Here is a 21,368-nt window from a genome sequence, read left to right as displayed (position 1 = left end):
ACACTTTATCAACACCATGGTTTTATGCCGGGGGTCCAAAATTATGGTGGGTTAGCATCATAAATATAACATTTGATCGTAAATATGGCTGTTCATGACACAAGCAATGCAACGTTAGATGTTGTCAGGTCGGAGGATTCGGAATTTTATCATTTCTGTTGCGGAGGGATGTCATATTCGTGTGCGCAAACTTCAGAAAAGCGATGCGCACTAAGTTTTCAGCAATTTTATTACATTTCTAGAATGTTTAAAAGAGACTTTGTGTGAAAATAAGTCACATATACGCCTTGCAGTAGGAAAAAATCCAAAATGGGAGCTGGAATATAGCGTTTTCATGGTGCTCGGACGGCGCGGATCTTCGGCCGAGAGCTGTGTACTCGTCACACACTAATAAATAAATCTGCATACTTTACACGCAGCTACCGCCGCCATTTTGTTGGTAGACATTCATTTAACGGAAGAAGATTTATAAATGTGATATTTTGCTATGGTTGGGCCTAGTTTGTCAGGTAAGACGAATGATTTGTTACAAAATGAATTCACTGAAGAGAAAGGTAGCGAAAGGTTGGCTTAGGGATGTCTGAGGAGTCGAAAATCATGCCACTTCAATATTTTTTTCGCACGCAATTTTCGATATTTTTCTGGATAATTGGCCCAAAATCTGGTTATTTTCCATCATCTTATCACTCATTTGATGAACTGCTGATTTATGGAGCTTTTGTGTTGATAAAGAATGAGTTCAAAGATGGTTTGATGTGGACTACACTAGCCAAGGAGTGACCTATTTCGTTGATGTAGTATGTGTTTTCGATACTTCCCACGCCATGTATTTGTAAACAAACATTTTGTCTTGCAATATAATTGGTAATATTTAAGAAATAGGTTTTTTAATCGTTCACTTTGTCATAGTTGGCCTTTCGCCCATGTCGTAAAATATATGTTGGCTCAAAATACCCATTGTTAGAATGGAATTTTTCGTCCTGTCTATGACTGATGTCTAAATTTCTCTATCAAGTTTTTTGGTGTTCCAAATATTTACGGCATTGATGATGTGAGACAACAGTTGTTTATTAATGGAAGGTATTAATTCTAGTTAGTATAAACAGTAAATTTCAACTGTTGGAAAAGAAAATCATTTTGACAAACTTTCACTGGTTATAAAGTGAGTGACCACACCCACTTCTGGGCAAGATTCGTCACTAAAATTTGAATGTCACATTCCAAGATAAAAGCTACATGTTGTTGACAAGGTGGAATTCAGTTGAATACAGCTGTGTACCTCAGCTGCCACCCTCAACACCAATAAAGTGAAAAGATAATTCACTTCCTTTAGTAAAGTCTAGTTTCTGTTAACATATGAACACCAGGAAATCAACCATAAAGTACCGGTAGGCCAATACTAAAACTGAATTAGCATTTCAGGAGGCTCACAAGTTCACATCGGTTTTCCCCAGACAGCATGGCTAAAATCATGATTTTGCTCTATGTTTATTAGACTGAATATACATCTGGAATAGTTGGGTCTGTAGGATAACAGCTACCATGAAATCACATACTTCATGTATTTAATTATTTCATGTTTTGAACACCTTTAAATGACTGTTCCTGAAGAGAAATGTGCAGTGCAGAGTTAGCTTTTTATTTTCTTCTTTGCGTTTACAAATCTGTTTTTACTATGAGCTATGACATTGAATTCAATGATTATAGCTTGGTGAAAGTTATCGATACCTGTACTGACACAGCATAAAAGTCAACATAATTAGTAGTGATTGTTGACTTCAGTATTGGAAGTTTTTTGTGTTTTGTGTTACACAAAACTGAATTGTTCAGACCAAGTGTTGTTATAAATTTTAGAGGGCAATTTTGACAGTAAGAAAGCAGTATAGTTTGTGAACCTGTACTGATAAAACATAGCCCTGTTGTGGAGTAAACTAAATTTAATATGAATGGTGCAAATTACTTCATGCTGTGAACAGCTGCAGAATGATTGGACTGCCCACAGGTAGGATCTATCGTAGTTATCAAAGCACCTTTTGATAGGTGCCCTGACAGCTGTATGCGTAGTTTGCATTTGTTGGACATGGTCATATACATGTAACAAAACAGGTGTTGGTGAACTTGATCTGGTATTAGGCTTGCATGTAGTGTTGTGTTGTTCTCTGTCTTTGCTTGACTGCTTGTGACGTTGATTTCATCAAAGATTCGGCTTGAGGAGTTAGCACAAGTACATGTATATATTGTATCTACTTACGTGTACAGTGTGCAAGGAGTGTTCATTTGCTTGTAAGGAATAGTCTCATAATCTGATATTTTGTATACAGTTTAAATAAAAAGATGTTCCGTGGGCTGAAAACAGATTATAGTCACGCACAAATGAAGTCCTGTCCAAATCATTTGTGTTGACAGATATGAGATAATCCGTTTAGGTTTCTCTTTTAACAAAAATGTTTTGAATTTTTTTGTTGAAACAGGTCTCCATGGCAACAGATGTGTCAGGAAGGGGTGGAAATGTTTGAGTATCGACTCCCGCAGTCGCCAGTAGAGAACAAGGTGTTGCTGTCTCATCCCAGTGGTGTACCAGCATGCAAGCCAAGTCGACTGAATGGGCATGCTGCTGAGGTGGGCAGTCTTGCCGTCAGCCCAGCTGCGGAGACACTGGAGCTCAACCACCTGGGGTCACCTTCAGCCTTCCGGTCACGAGCTAACACCAATACCACACACCCTCCGGCAAAGGCACCCAGGTTTCAGAGCAAGAAGTAAGCTTTGTGTTGTGATTGGCTTTATGGGACTTTTAGACATATTTGTATATGTCATTTAGTATACGTGAAAAATGTTTGTGCTTGATTGTTTTGTAATTAATGTGTAGTTCACACAAATTGCTACTCGGTAGATGATCATGAGAGCTTTAGACATTTGTAACACACAGAAGGTTAGTAAATAATTTATTGTGGCATTGTCATTAGTGTTGATATAGTTAATTTTATATGTTTGTTAACTTCTGTATGTGTCTTCCACAGGACATCAGCCAAACATTCATCGAAGCAGGGCATGCTTTCAAGAAAGGATAGGAGAATACGACCAGAGAAAAATGGATTGTTTACGCCAGAAAGCAGGATGTCCTTCGAGGAACGTGTTAAATCAAAATTTAATCTCAAAAAGAGTGTCGAGAATATGTCAATGGACTCGCTTGAAGACCCGGACGATCCGTATGCTTTCCCAGAGCCCAGCAGTGAAAGTGCCAACAGTGCTCTCGGACCAAACGCTAGCACAGCAAGCAGTAATCAATCTCAGACACCCCACCAGACGTCACCTTCGCCTGTAGATCCAGGACCTCTCCCAGAACAACACAGCCCTTTCAATTCTAAATCTCCTGTAGACTCTTTAGGTGGCAGTGGACCAAATAATGGTCAAGCTGGACCATGTGGACCAGCCCATACCACAGCAGGGCAGTGTGCTCAACCCCAACAGCTCCCACAACAAGTACAAGCAGTGGCAGCTCTGGGGCCAGCTCCATTGCTAAGTTATACCCGGAGTTAGCAGAAAAATTGGAACGTGTCAAACCAAGACTAGAAAGTAAGGTAAAGGGAAGATCGCAGGGGTCGAGCACTGTGAACCGACTTCAAACCAAAATTGCCCAAAATAGGATTAAAGACAAGTTAAAGAAAACTCACAATCAGGATGTGACCTCTCCTCAGAGGTCACCAGTTTGTACCCCATCTCAGCGCAGTCCTGTGTCGCTGGATGTCAGCTCAGCAATAACTAAAGAACCTAGTACAGAGAGACTTAAGCGTGATACTAAAACTTCATCTTTACCTTTGTCATATGATGGTGCTTCATTACGATCAGGTGGATCAGGGGGAGGATCAGTGGCCTCCATGCCGCCACCTCCTCGACCATTTTTGGGCTTTCAGAATTTGGAACAGTTACCAGACAATGTGTCATCTGTGAATTCATTGACTACACATTCATCAGAACGATCAGAATTGATGCCACCTCCACCCTATCCAGGCCTACTTCATGGTAGTTCCTTATTGTCCTTTTTACCAGAAAAGAAATCAAATAGGTTACCTCTGCCAGCTTCACAGCGGACTTTGTCTAGTCAGCACCCATTCTTACCGTCTGCAGAAGGCTTTCCTGTGGGTGTCAGGCAACCTTCACCTGGCTTTTTATCAACTATTATTCCAGTATTAAGGACATTACCCAGAAGACCAAAACATGTGCTATCTGAGAAAGAAGCAAGGACGAAATTGAAAACAGACTCTGCTTTACGTTGTTACTCCTTGTATGTCCATCACAAGATTCACAATCATCATTATCTGTCATTCGGTAAGATTTCCCAGGCTTACTCAAGGTGCAGTGGCTGCGTGTGAACATTATCATGCATGTTTTACATATTACTGATAACTATCACAAGAAATGTACATGATTTGACCCTTTGGAGAAAATTTTATTGCTTGGTAATATATTAAAGATAGAGTGCTACTGTAACAACAGAAGTGAAATTTGCATATATATTTAAATACCAATACAAAAGTTTTCTGTTACCTTGATGTAAAAACCTACATTCTTTTTGTTTTGTGTTTGTACTGGAAACTTCCAAGAACAAAAAAAGTCTTTGAAGAAAATATTACATTTAGTTGAAAATGCAGTGGTGAAAATCATGAAATGCATTGATACAGCAATATTTTAGAACTGTTCTATGGTAAATGCAGCAATAATAAGACTAAACACGTTTACATGTTGCTGCTGCATCACGTAAAATTTGCAGCAATTTGTTTTCTTCAAATTTCTTAAAAAATTACTTTCAAACAGTTGATTTGTAACTAGATAACAAAATGTGAAGTAAAAAGAGCTTAAGTAGGTTAGATATATCAATAGATATTCAAGACAGTAGCTACTTATATGTTTACAGGTAGCAAATGAAATTCCAAAGTATAATAATTTTAGTGTCGTCATGTGACAATATTGCTGTCTATATATTCTATGCATGGATGTAGCAAGTGAAATTTTGAAGTTTTACCATTTTAGTGTCATTTAATACATTAGCTGTTTTGTATTTCTGGATGTAGCAAATAAAAACCTCAAGTTCGACCATTTTAGTGTCACCCAGAATGATATAGTATCTCTTTTTGTATTCCTAGATGTGGCAGCGTCTGATGAGGAAGAAGAGAAAAGTGATGATGAAGACCTGCTGTCCTGGCAGCAAGACTGGTTTTCTGCTTCATCTGATGAAGAAGATGATGAGTACGTTGTTTAATTATCATAAAATGGATTCTTCTCTTTTTTCAGTATTTGTTTTCACATGTACATATTTTGATAGAACATTTCAGACAACATCACTTGCACATGTGCTTGATTTAAATTATGATCTGTATATCGCCTTGAACTCTGGGGCCCACATGCACAAAGAGATCGAAGCCACAATTGATAATAAGCCCTACAACAGTGGTTACAATTGATTGTTAAGGTATGTTATATTGTGTGCACAAAGGGGTTGTAAGGTGGTTATGATCACGTTCGTACACCAAAACATAAGTTACGCTGCTTGCACAAAAAGGGTGTAATGACTAGTGGTGATTATAACTTTTTGGAGCTATGATCACGATCATATACCAGATTTGAATGTGGTCTGTGTAAATGAAAAACATACTAGTCATTAACTTTTCTTGCCTTCATTTCAAAAGAGCTATACATGATAGTAATTCAGCAGCTAACAACAACATGTGAAAATATTCTCATAACATCTTATGAGAATTTAATTGTAAGTCTTAGCAACAGTCTACCTAAGTCTATCTAAGGCAAGTATTTGTACGTGAAGTTAATTTTGGGGCCATTGTAAATATTTACAACAGAGTCAGCCTGATTGTAATTTGATTGTAGATTATGACCATCAAAGCTTACAGTCCCTTTATGCAAGGTGATGTTGATTGTAAGTTAATACTATGACCATGATCATGGCTTATGATCTTTTGTGCAGGTGACCTCTTGTTTAATGTAACCTTGTGGGCTAGGGCTCGGTCGTTATTCTCCAGGACGTGAACTCCTTATCCCCACCTTGTATGAATACACAATTATGCTTTCATGTCTCATTATGTCTTGATGGTTAACATAATCTTAACTGTTATGCTAGCTGTGGATGTATGATTTTGAAAATGACAGTCTGGAAAAGGTTGGACAGACAATAACCTTGTATTATTTAAATGTTTATCTGGCTGGTTGGTTTTGAGGTTAGCATGTATTTTAAGTCTGACGGGGTCATGTGCTCTCTTCTTGTTTTATTTGTTTTTACACTGTGTTAGCATGATGTAAATGAAGAGGCCTAATGATTTTAGAAATCACCCAGCGTGTAAACAGTCCCAATTGAAGCATCGTTTAGCACCTTCCTAACAAGAAGCTACAGTATGACCCATTGAATTATTCAGAGACGCATCAACTATGTTTGATGGTTTTTATCTTCAAGGTTTACAGTTTGTCTAAGAGTCTATTAAGTAACCCATTAATCATTAATCATAGTAAGCATTGTGTTGATTGTATTCTACAGGCCAGATGATGAGCTTGCATTGCACATACGAACAACAAAGCTGGCACTGATGCGTGCACGACTGCGGCGCCAGTACTCTCAATCAAGAAAATCTCACAAATCCAATGATCCAGCCCATAAGATGTTTAACCAAGCTGTTGTGGCTATGATCAAGGCTTCAAGAGAAAATGCTGCATCGTTGATCAGAACAATTAGAGAAATTCATCATGTTAAGGAACCCCCTAATAGGCAAGATTAGATCTGGAGGAGTGGAATTCTATAAATCTGAATGTTGTGTGATTTTTGAATGGCATGTTACTGACGTGTGAATTTCTTAATTGTGACAGATTTATAAAATCTCCTTTTTGAATTTAATGTCCCAAAGATTTAAAGATATGATGGACTGACTGCGGTTAAATAACAGGCTCTGTTCATGTATGCTTTAATTAACTGTAAAGAGAACCCTACAGTATTGTTTGCAAGGTTCTGCTGTTATGTTTGCTGTGATTGCTGTACATGCGTTTGATTCCCTTCCTGTTTTTTTGTTTTTTTAGATTTAAGAGAAAACTGACTAAGGCGAGGACCTGCAAACATAAAAATGATGAAGACATGCAGTGTGAACAAAAGGCTTTACCATTTGCTAATCATTGCCAAAAACGTATCCTTGCTGTGAATTTGTTCGCTTTGTTTATCATGTTCTTTAATTATGATCATATACTCAAGGTTCCAACAAAGCAAGATTGTTCATTGCATTTAAAAATTTACAACCTGCAGATGGTCATGGGTTTCCCCTGGGCTCTGCCTGGTTTTCTCCCACCATAATGCTGGCCGCTGTGAAATATTCTTGAAAACAGCGTAAAATGCCAATCCAATGAAATAAATAAATTAAAAATTTTAAACTTCAGCTTGTAGCATAGAAATGTAAATGACTAGGACTGATTAGGTCTTTTAAAGTGTCTAGTCTTTGTACAAATGAAGGATATATTGTGATAGGACATTGTCCGTACGTCCATAGAGGATTTTGTTAGCATTAACACTATATAGATCTACAAAACGTTTCACTTAAAGAGGTATAAAATTAAGTTAAAATTTTGTGATATATTCGTTACCCATGTGAACACTATATTTGAAAAACTGCTACGCATTGCCATAAAAGTGTTTAAAATAAGATGATGTATTATGTACTAGTGGCCTAATGGTTAAAACTTCTGTCGCAAAGGCTGGAGACCCTGGGTTGGGTGATAGCAAAGACTTTAAAAATGGTACTTAGAGCAGTTTAGAACAAGGAAACATGACTTGCTGGCTCTGTGTAATGTGACTGAGTGGGGTGTCATGTCTGGTGTCTTCAGCATGACGCTTCTGTGACGGCAGCACTTTGGTTGCATGTACTCGCCCTGCCATGAGAAGAAACATATATATATATGTTAAAGTATGACATGAAATATGTTGTTCTTTTTAATTCTTGTCTTAAATGTTGATGTTGCTCCTTGACCTTTGCCACCAGATATAATGTACAATGTTGACCAGCAGCTGTTTGATTACTGTACAGCTAAGTTTGCTGACAACACCCAGTGCTGTATCCCAGTCTTTGACATCCGACACGAGCTCCCCCTGTGTCCAGAACATGCTGCCAAAGCTGTAAGTACATACTCATTATTGCTGGGAAAACATTTATTCAAGATGTTGTTGTAAGAAACTTAAATAAACACATGCAGACAAAACATAAAGGAAAAGAAAAAAAAAAGATGTATGCAGCAATGTTGCTTGCATAAACACTTTCAGCATTTGTAGACAAACTGTTGTAACCAAGCTGACATACATGTAACTGGTATCTGATATTTGCAATTGTAGATGTGTGGAATTGTAATTGCAATTGTAGATGTGTGGATGCAGTGATAGATCTGTGGTTTGTGTGTTAACTTACCCCAATGGGGGTCTCATGTTGAACACTAGTTCCAGCTGGTTTGACTGCAACTTACATGTAAGTTTATGGGTGGTAAGTCAATATCTGTTTTTGATTTATCAGATCTCAGTCCACCGTACGAGACCACTTTCAGTAAGTGAAATATTGAGAATGGCATAATCTTGAGTCTGATAAATAAATCTGCATGTAATCTATGCGATTGATTTATTCCTAGGATAACTATAATAAGGCTCAGGGGACAGAGCAAAAAAGTCGACCTCGCAAGAAAACTCGCCCATCAGCCTTAACAAAACCCCCAAAGAAAGGGAAGAAAAAGAGGAACCAGCGGCGAAATGTCCGTCCACAAAAACCCATCCCTTCTTCAGAACCTATGGGAAATACAGGTGAGAACTATTGGTACATTTGATCACATTAGATGGAAAACCATCTTAGGTTGTGCAAAGTTATAATTATCCTCCTCTTGTGTTTTTTTGTTTTTTTTTTCTTTTTGGAAGACAAAATTAAAAAAAAAAAACTTGAGTTTTGTTCACATTCTGACTTTGAAATGTTCATTGTCTTATAATTTACAGACATGCCTGTGGATGTTGAAGGCCTTAAAGACGAGATGTCTGATCATAAAGAATCAGCCAGCAATGGTGATTCTTCTCTGCCCCCTACCCCTCCGGTGTCACCCCCAAGTGAACAGCTGCCCCCTGTTGTTACACCCCAGCTGCCAGCACCTAGCATGGGAGTGATAAAGAATGTGATAAAACCGTTCGAGGCCGATTTAACATCATCTGTTCTGGAGTTTCCAGGTATGGGCAGTGGAATTTTATTGCGGCCTAAGTGGCATGGTAATGTACGTGCAAACGCAGCACATTGCCCCAGAGACTCTCACCAATTTGGTTACTGTGAGGTCAAGTCGATGCTTCTGGGTTTCCTCGGGCTTTATCGTCTTCATATGTAATACCAAAACGGTGGAGGGTTATGACTGTTTAGCACACATAACAAGCGTCCCCTGGAGACTATTTGGAAGAAAGAATACAATGTTTATGCAAATTACAATTTAGCTGATACAGCTGAAGTACTATAACATGTTATGGGGAAGGGGGGGGGGGGGGGTGCGATATTTAAAATATGCTGCCTGACATAGTTTGACGCCCTGATCACCAATCAGGTCTTATGTTTTTCCTGTAAGGTGTATATATGTCTCAAATTGTGGTCAAAAATCGCAAATTTGCATTTTTCCCCCTATATTTGTATCACATGACTGAAAACTGATACAGTTGTAATGTTCAAAATTGCTGTGTGGAAGGGACTATATATGTACTGTATGTATGCTGGAAATCTTTGAGCTGTCTTAATAAATACAGGATGTTCAGGGCGTCAACATTTCAAAAAAGGCTGAGTTACTATATTTTGACACATTTACAAGTGTATGTTATATAATGCTTACACAATCTATTAGTGTCTGGGATGAATGTAGAAATATTGTAAGTATGCCTCCTGACATAGTTTGATGACTTGATCATGAATCCGGTCATGACTTATTTTCTTTCCTGACGTGTATACTTTTGTCGTAAATTGTGATCGAACTGCGAAAGAAGCGAATTTCCCTCATACTTGCTGGTCATGTGGCAGAAAACTGTAAAGCTGAAAATTGCTTGTATGCTGGAAATCGTTGAGCTGTGTTAAAAAAACACAGAACATTGACTCCTTCAAATATTGTCCACAAGTCGATTGACTACATTCAACACATTTATGTATATGTATTATATAGTGTACATACAATGCATTGATGGTTATGAAGAATGTGGACTTTCTAATTATGTTCATTATTTACATGTATGCAAAGACACCATTCAATTAACCTTCTTTTGCGGCCATATTGCAGTTGACAGAAAGTATTTACATGCCATTTTCTTGAGAAGGTTTTATGCGATTGAGCTGAAATTTAAATAGCAGATAAAGCACGTTGTGTAAATGAAGTGTGAAAAAATCTATTATTTATCATGAAAGCTGGAAATGCAGTAATTACCAAATTTGTCACGTGATCAGTATTTTCTGAATTTAAATATTTTCATTATTCTACCTGACATAGTTTGATGTGCTCACAAATCTGGCCTTTTTTCTTCTCTGTGCTTTTATAGTTTTGTCTCAAGTACGATAAAAGTCCAAAAAAGTGCAGTTTCCCCCTTATTTGTAGGTCAAGTGACAGAAAAGCTGTAAATGGCTGAGTGCAAAGGGCTATGCATATACTGTATGTGTGGCAAAACTGAAGTGAGATAATAAATGCAGGACTTGCAGTGTTTTCAAAATTATCCAAAGGCCGATTTACTGTATTTGGGACTTCTGGACCTCTTTGTTAAACAATACATTTTTAATCCAATTATGTACGAATATTATAAGCTATCTGATGTAATTTGACGTCCTGATTACAAACTCGGTCTTTTTTTATCTTGCAAAGTTAAGAAAACTGTTACAGCTGTAAAGCTGGAAATGGCTGTGTGAAAAGGGCAATATATCTACTGTACATATGCTGAAAATCGTTAAGCTGTGTTAAAAAAAGGGAGTACATGCACTCCTTTAAAAATTGTCCATTGGTTCATTTACAACGTTTGGCACATCTACAAATACATGCTATACAGTGCACTAATGGCTATGAAGAATATAGGCTTTCTAAGTAAGTTGGTTTTTTATCAACACCAATCAAGCAACCGGAAGTGACACCGCATAGACTGGAATTACCAGCTTGAACCCCAGCATCGCTGCTTTGGCAGCTATATTCATATTTTGAGATTTAAAAAAAAATATTAAAATAAATGACTTCATATATTTTCCAGATGTGATGGAGAAGTCGTTTGAGTTGCCTCTGGAGCAGGCATCACGCCTTCTTGAGGAACAGGATCTTCATGACGTCTTCAAATTACCTGATGATGCCTTTGATATCTTCGGAGGTAACATTTAATGACTAATTTCTGTAATTCTGTGAATGTTATAGTAATTTCTTACACCATCTCTGTAAATTGAAGTCTGTGGACTAATGGCTAAATTAATTTTCTCAACGAAGTGTATTTGTGTTCTTAGTTTTTTTTCACATCATCTCTGTATTCAGGTCATAGGATATTGCCAAGATACTCAGCCAAGTAAATCTGTGTTTTTTTCAGATCTAACCTTCTCAGATGTGTGTTATACATTGTAGTGTAGCTTTGCTGTGCTTCAACTAATGAAATGCTGGTTATTATCATCCCACATGAAGCTATATTCAGCTGCTTTATAATCTGAGGTCTTTGCAAATTTACCCTATTTCTTCTAATTTTTGGGACATCTGCTCTGCTCATTTTAGCCAATATATATACAATATGTATAGCAGGAATGTGGAGTTTCTTTTTTCTTACATGGTTAGACCATCTAATGAACATCATACTTATATATTCACTTTTCTGAGAGGCTGGTAAGGAAATGCTATATTCTGCTTTCAACACTACTAATATCTGTCCCAAAAATTCAAAGAATTAGGGTAGTTCTTGTCCTTCGATGTCAGAAACAAACTTCTTGTACTTTTTTATTCTTTGATACGATCATTGATCTTGATCATGGAATAGAATTGTATTTAATAAAGCGTTCTCGAACTTAAAATTTTAAAATAAATTGTGTTGAAGGTCGGAATGGCGAAGAGGAGCCATCTAGAGAGGAAACAGAAGCTTTAGAGAGGGCTTTGGCTGAAGCCTCCAAGGACGTTAAGGAAGCTAAAGAAACTCTGGAGAAACTCTCTCAGTGCATGACTCCTGAGGATTTAACCAAACATCTAACAGCTACTCTACTGGGTCATACGCTAAACTCTGCTGAACTGGACTCATCAGCTATCTCAGGGAATCTGTTAGCTGGTGGAGTTCCTGAATGTGTGACATCTGCCCCTAGAGAAGCTGCCCAGGATGGACCACACTTGATCACAGGCCATATCAAAGCTGCTGGTGACGTGCCACATCTGGTCACAGACCCGCCCACTCCTCATATGCTGTACAGTGATCAGCAACCAGTGTCCGGCTACACGCAGCCAGCAGTGGGCACAAGCTCCCAGGCTATTTACCCATCAAAACAGTTCACTCAGGCCCATTTACCTGTGGTGGCTGACATGCCTGCTGTGAATTCACAAACATACGTGCCATACTCAACGCACCAGTCTGCTGTGCAGGCAGGGGACAGGCTTCTTGTTCACGGTCTGCCCATAGACCAGACTGAGTACCATAATAACCAGAACTGCACTCTGCGTCAGCAGTTGTCTGTCACCGTTCCACAGTCCTCCTTGGCAATCCAGCGCCACCTACATTTGGCGGCAGGTTCTCCTGCCTCCTCCAGTCCAGGACATCACAGTAGTCCAGTGGTCTCTATGGCTTCCCCAGTACCCCTCAGTGTACACTCCCCTATTCAAACTCCTTCGCCCATGCAGTCGCCCATGACAAACAGTCATGCTGCCTGGTCTCCTGCTCAGTTAAACTCTGGCACAAGTGGTTCTGCTCCAGTCTACGCTGGCTATCACAACGGGTTTCCTCTCAACCACACAGGTACATACAGCTACCATGTACCCCCAGGATCTATGAAGTTCCCTGTGAGCCCTCAGGTGAAGGTAGACTCTCCTCATTACCTTGCTGTACCACATTCCATAGGGGTGCCTGTAAGTCAGCCCCCAAAATCAGGCTTTGACAAAGGAAATTCCAGTGGCACAAAGATCACGTGACCCAGGCACTGGAAGGTGGGGAGCTGTTTACACCAGTTTCGTCTCAGGCTAAAAGGCAGCACAGATTTTCTATATATAAAGTATTTCTGCATTAGTCATAGTTCAGAGATACTATTGGTCTGACCCACTTACCTGCTGCATGAATGTTGACATGAAACTATAGTGACCCACTAAAAATGTTTCCGATAAGTAGGTAGAGGAAGCCTTTTGCCATGTACTCTCCGGAAGTCAAGATAGTATCTAACTATGGTGTATGATGACACAAAAAACAAAAGTGAAACTCATAAATGAATTGAAAAATTACCGGTATCTGTTCAAGCATAATACGTTTAAATTTAGTGGTCAGAGTATGTATTTCACTTAACCCCTTTTTTATTTCAATGCTTGTAACTTGGCTACTTCTACATGCGTGTCAAGTTCAGCAATAAACAGGTAAAACAGAATGCTAGTGTCCAGTAGGAACTTCAACAGCACAGTGATTTTAAAGTACAATGGATGTGAAATTATGGTAGGGCAAGTGAAGAGCTGCAGCTACGTTATGTACTTTGAATCTCTAAATTTAATATAAGAATTTCTGCTTTTGATGACATTCTGTTGTCTTGCAGAATATTGTAAATGATGTTTAATAGACTTTTTAGGTGCTCTTCATAATCATCTTGGAAGGTCTTATCTGTGTTCCTTGACTTTAAAGTTATTACATGAATGTTTGTGTGGCTTGAAAAAAAAAATTCTCAAAATTATCGCATTTATCTTTCTCTATTTTTAAGAAGAAATGTATGTAAAGTCATCGCAGTTTGAATAAATTTGAAGTAACTTCAGTAATACTGACAAATGAATAAAACATACTTCAAATAGCTTTTTGCAAACATAGCAAATTTGTATTCTAATTCAGTTATATTCTGGATTTTTTATTGGCTCTAGCCTTCAGCAAATTTGTTCCTCCATTCATTATTCAGTGTTACTATTGTGCATAGGTGATTTGCTCAGGATTTACGTGGTCTTCGGTCAATTGAATCAAATTTGTCAGTGGTTAATGTATCATACAAGTTTTTGAAAATGTAAAAAAAAAAAAGGAGGAGTATTTAAGAAAGCAGTCAAGAGAAGTATATTTTTCATCGTTTGTCTTTTCAGTCATTCATTGGCACTCCCATCTGAGTTGATAGTTGTTTGCATTTTTATGAACTTCAAAAAGTACTTGCTGAGATATACATATAAGTCAAATGTAATAGTCTGGTGGATTTGACTAATGGTGATAAATTTAAAGCTTGTTTGATGTTCTGTTCTTTGGTACTTGGTAGGTTATGGTTAGGTGTTGGTGCTAGACTTGTAAACTGATATCTGGTGCGAGTACACCAGAACATGCAATGAAAGCCCTGAAGCACTTCCTTGTGGGGGATAATGAAAGTGTAACTTTATATTCTGGATACATATCATTAAGTCCATATAACACCCGCAAATCTGCACATATTACTTTTGCTCTTCATTAAAAAGATTGTGATAGTTTTGACAGTATTCTCTTTCATCTGGAATTAGACATCAATGATGGTAATGTTCCACAAACACGACAAACTTTTTTTGTGAAAAATATGTATGGTTGTTCTGATCTATCCCTTCCAGTAAAAAAGCAAGATATTTATCTTAGGGCTTATTTTGCCATTTAAGTTGGCTGATCTCACTGTAGAAGTTCTCTTATATTGGTAAAATTGATTGTTTTGAACAGATCAGGCATTTATGTTTGTTAGTTTTAAACAGATTCTGGATGGCAGAGGACACATGGACTACTTGCCTTCCACTGTTTACAATGTTCTGTTTAAGATGTGCCAATAGTCAGCAACATGTACTAAATGAAAGGAGGAAACAGCTTATTTGTATCTGAATTTTTTTTTTTTTTTTTTACTATATACTGCACATATTTTTTCAAGCTTTTGTTTACCCAGTCTGTACCATGCTTTCAGATATTTTACCATTGCCCTAAACTTTGATAACCTATTTACTGCTACATGTTTGTGTATTGTAGTACCTTGTTAAGTTTTAGGAACTTTTCTTTGTGAGCTGCTTTGAGCAGTTTATTGCCAACTCCAATCTAATTATATCTAATCATGTAAAATTTGCATTCATTCCAATTAAGCCCAATTAACCCATATCCTTAACCAATTGCTTCTAGAAGCATAATCATGAAGATTGGCATGATTTTTTTTTCAGTCCTTAAAACTGCAGAAGTATGATCATGGGAGAAATTTAGCTGAAAATCTGTTCTGGGTGTTACTTCATATTGAATGGGAGGATGAGAATTAACTTGTTTGCCCAGTTGATACATGAACTCCAATTGGTGATAAAATCACTCGGAGTTATCTTTATCATGCTAACTTAAAACTTGTTATTGTGAAATGATAAATCCCCTTGGGAGAAAATTCAGTGCAATTTGTTGTTTAATAATCGTTATTTTCAAAGTGACTTGTTTGTGTTATTTTGACATATTGTATTCTGTATTGGTGTATGTGTGAATGGAAGCTAGGTTTTGTTCTAAGGAAGACCGAGCAGTAAAAACAATCACGCTTGTGATTTCAAATTGCTTGTGGATATGTATGATTTTTGTAAGTAAGAATTTATGCCTCCATTTTTCTACACAAGGCAGAGTATATAATTATGTATAAGCAAGATGTACATACTGAAAGAAATTATCTCCCTTGTTGCTATTAAACTATATCATCTGTAATTATGTCACACTGTCAGTTGACATTGTAAATAAACCATGGTCATACCTCGACAAGAGCATTTCTGCTGTCATCTGTGTTACTCTCAACAGGTTGGGTTAAATCTGAAATGTAAGCGTGCAGACTGACATAAATGATACACATGTAGAATTAGTGTAACTAGGGACTACTGTATATAATAGTCCCTGGTGTAACAATTGGTTTGTGCATAATCACCCTTTAATGTACATGTACTACAGTGCCCTTTACCTGGACTGGGTTGAAAAGGTGTGTAGACAGTGACAAAAACGAGTCAACTTGATGAATTTCTTTCTCGTTTTAGATGGAAATTGAACAACATCATAAAGTATTGTTGTAGTGAAATGGCACTGATAATGTTCACTGTGGTGTCCAGTGGAAATCAGCCATTCGTTATAACCAATCCTAGTATTTCTGCAGCATCTCGGCTTGCTCAGATTTCTCTGCAGGCCATGCATTACTCCACTGTGTTCCTTATGCTCCAACACCATTCAAAAGAAAGTGTTGCTGTTTCTAGGATGAATCCTGTCTTGACTGCATATTACAGAATAATACATCAGGAGATTAAAAGCATTGCAAGACAATTGATAAAAAGATATACACCATTATATGTTTATCTGAAACAGTTGACCAGACATGCCGGATATCGATATCCTCTCCACCCGTATTATGTCTGGTGTACACATCAACTCGAAACCAAAACCGTCACTATACAAGCCCCCAATGTCATTGTACTTGGCACAGGCACTAACACAGAGTGCCTGCATGTTCACAATATACAGACAAAAATTAGAATATTTGTTGATTTGTCCAATAACAAATTTCATTCATGACAAACTTGGACATTTTTCCCTGAGTCTAAGAGTTCTATTGATTTTAGAAAGGTGTTTTGAGGTTTTGGAAGATGAGATGACCGGAAAACTCTACTGGAAAATTGTAAATTTCAGCGCCAAATATAATATTTTGTGACATTAATTTGCCTCTTAAAACTGCACTCTTATGGGTGAAATTTTTGGTCATTTAGGGTATACATGTATAGTTTTACTTCTACAAATGTGTAAAGGATCAAATTAACAGGGAAATACAGCCTTCTGCGAATATATACCTTTTATATATAAAATGCGCTTTTAGAAGTTTCACGTTAAATATCTTTATTACAGGATACATGAAAACGCTCTCTAAAATGAAGAGTGTGGTTTTAAGGAAAATGATGAAACATATGCCACAAAAAATTAAAAAAAAATTTTTCAGCCATATTTCACATTTATTATCTTATGCATATTTTCCATCAATGGTTGGCAATATTCAGAAATGATGTCATCAATGAACATACTGAAAATGCTGTACCTGCTTATCACCAACAAAGTTGTATTGACAGCTATCAACATTGAGTCGTCACCACAGCAGGCTACTTAATTTCCAGACTGACCGCTGGGGCTTTAGGAAAACTGTGGATTAAAGCCATTTCACACCTCATAGAGAAGAGTTTTTTGTCCTTTTCGATGTTAGACCACATCCTATACTCCATAGTAAAGAATAAGAACTAAGCATTTCACGTATCCTTTCTAAATCAAAAATAAACTTCATGCTATTCATGTATCAACCTCCATGACATTGGCATATCTGATGCACTGGGTGCAAAGTTGATTGACTGGAATATCGTACTAGTGTCAAGACAGATGGATTGTGATGGCATATCAACACACATCCCATTAAATCCTACATCACATGTAAGAATTTGGACACTGCACACAGAATATACACATCTAGAGGGCTTTTGATGACAGCCAATACTTCCATTATCTCACTCCATTATGTGACAGGTCTGCTACATGTGTTTCACACATGCAATGATCATATACATTCCTTCCTCGATTCTGTGTGTATAAACTAAGAAAAGTCCTAAGATTTAAGAGTTTCTGCCTCTCTCTGTCTCCTCAGTAACTCGGCTTCTCTCTCTAACTGCTCTTGTGTCATCCCTTCCTCTGCCAACAGCCGTTTCTGCTCTAACTGACGTGGTCTCACCACTGCAAAACAAACATTGAAACCATGAAATCATCAACACCAATCTATGTAATCACCAACACCTTTTACTTTTCCAAAATCTTAAAATCATCGACAAGTACGTCCAGAAATTTAACAGAAACAGAAAAGCAGTTCAATGAAAAAACAAAATCTAAAATCAGTATGACATCTTGTTCTCTGTGTCAAGCACTTCCATATGCTGTAATCAACTCTTACCTGACTTCTATATCCGATAATACAAAAGCATGCACACATAATTGCTTCAATATTCAATCTGCCCAATGCTAACTGTCAGTTTTCTGATCAGCATACAAACTAGTAGAGGGATAACCAAAGTAAAATAGCTAGGCATGAGCCTCACAGTGGATCTGCAATACCTCACTAATTTGTCAATTACCCATGGAGTCATTGTGTGATTAGTACTGGAAAAGCTTGCTTGATGATGGATTATTGTATATTATATATCATACTGTAATTCTTGGTTTCCACTTGTCGAGAGATGGCCACATGATATTCCGCAAAACATTATGTACAACGATCACGCGCACCAAGGAATGCAACGTCAGGCTAACAAAGTACTATCCCACATTCACGAGGCAATATCCAACGATCTCGTGCTAATATCCAACGATCATGTGTGTTTCTTCCACAGCAGTTATCTCCCTTCAAGAGCTCTGTGGTGTCTGCTTGCTCGTGAAGTATACAGCCAAACGGTGGTTATAGCTCCCTTATCGACGTACCAATTCTGTGATTTAATGTACAACTCGAAAAGGGACATCAGGAATTGTCAGTTTTCGACATGTTATATTCAGCTCAGGCTTCGCCCTTATTGACTATCACCTCTCTTGAGCTGACAATTCCTGATGTCCCACCTCACAACATGCACTACCTCTATAATATCATACTCAGGATTCACTTTTTTCACTTATATGATAGTGATCGGTTCTATGGGTGGAGGAAATCAGAATACTCGCAGTAAACCACCGATTTAATAAAAGCCCCACAAATGCTGTTGACCACATCAAAGTGAAACAAAAAGGTATCAAATAGGAACTATAAAAACCGTTCCTTAAACAATTAGTATGTAATTAAGTGCTGTGATTTGACTCCTGCTATTCCTCTGACTTCCAGAGGTAAGTCATAATGTAGCCAGAGTTAAACTGAAATTCCTCAAACAACCTCAATAGAGAGAGCAACCTCACCAACTATGAATCATAACAAGTCAGGCTTCATTGTCCTTGATTTCATGAAAAGAGCACAATTATCACATCCTAAATGTTATTGTTATGAAGATTTGGTGGACGGTCCATTGACTATACAAACTGTTATCTCCCTTTTCATGGGCATGCACATGTAAACCACACGATACAATTAGCATACAACAAGGCCATGTGGACCTAGTAATGTGGCCTGAGTATTTATTTATTTATTTGATTGGTGTTTTACGCCGTACTCAAGAATATTTCACTTATACGGGCGGCCAGCATTATGGTGGGAGGAAACCGGGCACAGCCCAGGGGAAACCCACGACCATCCGCAGGTTGCTGACAGACCTTCCCACGTACGGCCGGAGAGCAAGCCAGCATTAGCTGGACTTGAACTCACAGCGACCACATTGGTGAGAGGCTCCTGGGTCATTACGCTGTGCTAGAGCGCTAACCCACTGAGCCACAGAGGCCCCCCATGTGGGCTGAGTAATGTGGCCTTAGTAATGTGGGCTGAGTAATGTAGCCTGAGTAATGTGGGCTGAGTAATGTAGCCTGAGTAATGTGGCCTGAGTATGTGTGGGCTGAGTAATGTGGCCTGAGTAATGTGGCCTGAGTAATGTGGGCTTGGAGGTGGGAAAGAGTTGTTATATTCATAGTCTGAGATTGCTCTTTCATTACGTTTGGTAAAATTTTGCTTATCCATAGATGGAAAGCAAGCTCCATTTAAAAATCTTATTCATTTATACGACATCAGTCAGCATAGTGGTGAGAGGAAAGCTGAAGGCATTCAAGACGAAAATTACATTTCACATGTCTCCACAGCAATGGCTTTGCATGCAGGTTTATATGTTCTTTACTTTTTTGTCTGTCTATTTACCGTACCACAAGTACAAAGTGGATCAGTTATTTCAAAGGATGCATGTATATATGCTCAAGGTGACCAGTTATACTGCAATCCTCTAACATATATGTATATGTATTTGACAAGGGGAAATGACTGCATCAGGTTTCAAAATGCAGCACGCTCTGGCATGTCCAATGTCAGTGCAATCTGAAACTGCTGAATTCAGCTCTAAATAATCTTGTGGCTGAATTTCAGCAAGTCAACAACATTTACATGTATTTGTACCTGTAAAATATCTGTAAAACCTATAGACCAACAGAGAGCAGCCAACCAGGGTTAACCCCATCAGTCCAGAGACAGTCACTTTGTGGAGGCGGTCATAGAAGCGAGCCTTGGACATGCCGGTCTTCCTCATCTTCACAGTCTGCACAACAAATTTACACACAGCATGAGAAACCTATTATAAACATTAAAGTACATATTTACAGATATAATTTTTCATAAATTACCACTACCAGAAAAAAAAACTTATATTTTACAAGAAAATGATTTCTGCAATGATATCATTTTTCTCTCAGAAGATGTTTATTTATTTATTTTATTGGTGTTTTACGCCATACTCAAGAATATCTCGACACACTTATGCGACAGCAGTCAGCATCATGCTGGGAGGGGGCCGGGCCTCTGGATATTTTACAGGAGATGTCATATATGTCCTGGAAATGTGAAAGTGAACCCTTTGGAGAAACAGGCAGATCTTTGCACCATATTATCTTTTAAAATAGACTCTGATGGACAAGGTTCCATTTCAGAGAAAAAGACAGTTACAGGCACTGATTAGACTGTCACAACAACTTCGGCCAAAATCATGCACAGCATGTGTACACCTGAAAAAATCATTATGAGAATGATAATAATAGTAAATGTTAGGCCACAATTTCGTACTGAATTCTAAGTAACTCAAGTAATTCAGACGTTATGTCCATAATCTGACACAAAAAACAGGTCACACATAATGTTTGGGGGAATATCATGTGGCCGTCTCATGACAAGTGGAAACCAAGAATTATGATGCTGAACAAAATAAGATCAGGAGATGTTGATCACATGCTCATTAAGAAAGAGCCATTCTACACACAGTGGTTATTTACAAAATCAACTGTCTGGATTTGAACCAAAAAATAGAAACAGAATGAATTCTCATCACAGGCCCCCGTCGTTATCAATATCAATGAGCTGGTTATTTGCAAAGTCTACTGGCACATGCTCTGTATTGTTAAACAGTGGGAGTGATTACACTTTCGATTTCCTCTGCCCTCAGCCTTATATCAATCAGCTGCTGTTGACAGTAATGTCTGCACATGGACAGATGCACGTTGTTCAAGGGACATAATCATA

At 38.0% G+C, this 21,368-nt stretch overlaps 2 protein-coding genes across 3 annotated transcripts; one reads left to right on the top strand and one right to left on the bottom strand.

Annotated features, from left to right (window-relative positions):
• The first annotated feature begins 239 nt into the window (after positions 1–239).
• Positions 240–15,929, top strand: LOC135461843 (uncharacterized). Its single transcript, XM_064739088.1, is given in 12 exon segments — positions 240–509; positions 2,472–2,756; positions 3,018–3,468; positions 3,471–4,326; positions 5,142–5,244; positions 6,542–6,769; positions 7,075–7,178; positions 8,025–8,158; positions 8,659–8,827; positions 9,014–9,238; positions 11,267–11,380; positions 12,086–15,929. Coding segments are annotated over 11 exon segments (3,729 nt in total). The 5' UTR covers positions 240–509; positions 2,472–2,487; the 3' UTR covers positions 13,162–15,929.
• A 447-nt stretch (positions 15,930–16,376) lies between these two features.
• On the bottom strand, positions 16,377–21,359 carry LOC135461392 (uncharacterized). 2 transcript variants are annotated; one of them, XM_064738461.1, is made up of 4 exons: positions 21,268–21,313; positions 20,799–20,857; positions 20,256–20,394; positions 16,377–17,920 (listed from the first exon to the last, which is right to left on the bottom strand). In XM_064738461.1, exons 3-4 carry the CDS (start codon positions 20,383–20,385, stop codon positions 17,796–17,798), a joined length of 255 nt encoding a protein of 84 aa, XP_064594531.1. In that variant the 5' UTR covers positions 20,386–20,394; positions 20,799–20,857; positions 21,268–21,313; the 3' UTR covers positions 16,377–17,795. The 2 variants fall into 2 exon arrangements, with proteins under 2 accessions (XP_064594531.1, XP_064594530.1); XM_064738460.1 differs by lacking the exon at positions 20,799–20,857 and having other exon boundaries at positions 16,379–17,920; positions 21,268–21,359.
• Between the last annotated feature and the right edge of the window lie 9 nt (positions 21,360–21,368).

This window comes from Liolophura sinensis, chromosome 1, assembly GCF_032854445.1.
Source record: "Liolophura sinensis isolate JHLJ2023 chromosome 1, CUHK_Ljap_v2, whole genome shotgun sequence".
NCBI classification, from domain to species: domain Eukaryota; kingdom Metazoa; phylum Mollusca; class Polyplacophora; order Chitonida; family Chitonidae; genus Liolophura; species Liolophura sinensis.
The sequence above is the reverse complement of the archived record's forward strand: the minus strand, read 5'-3'. Positions and strand labels throughout refer to the sequence as shown.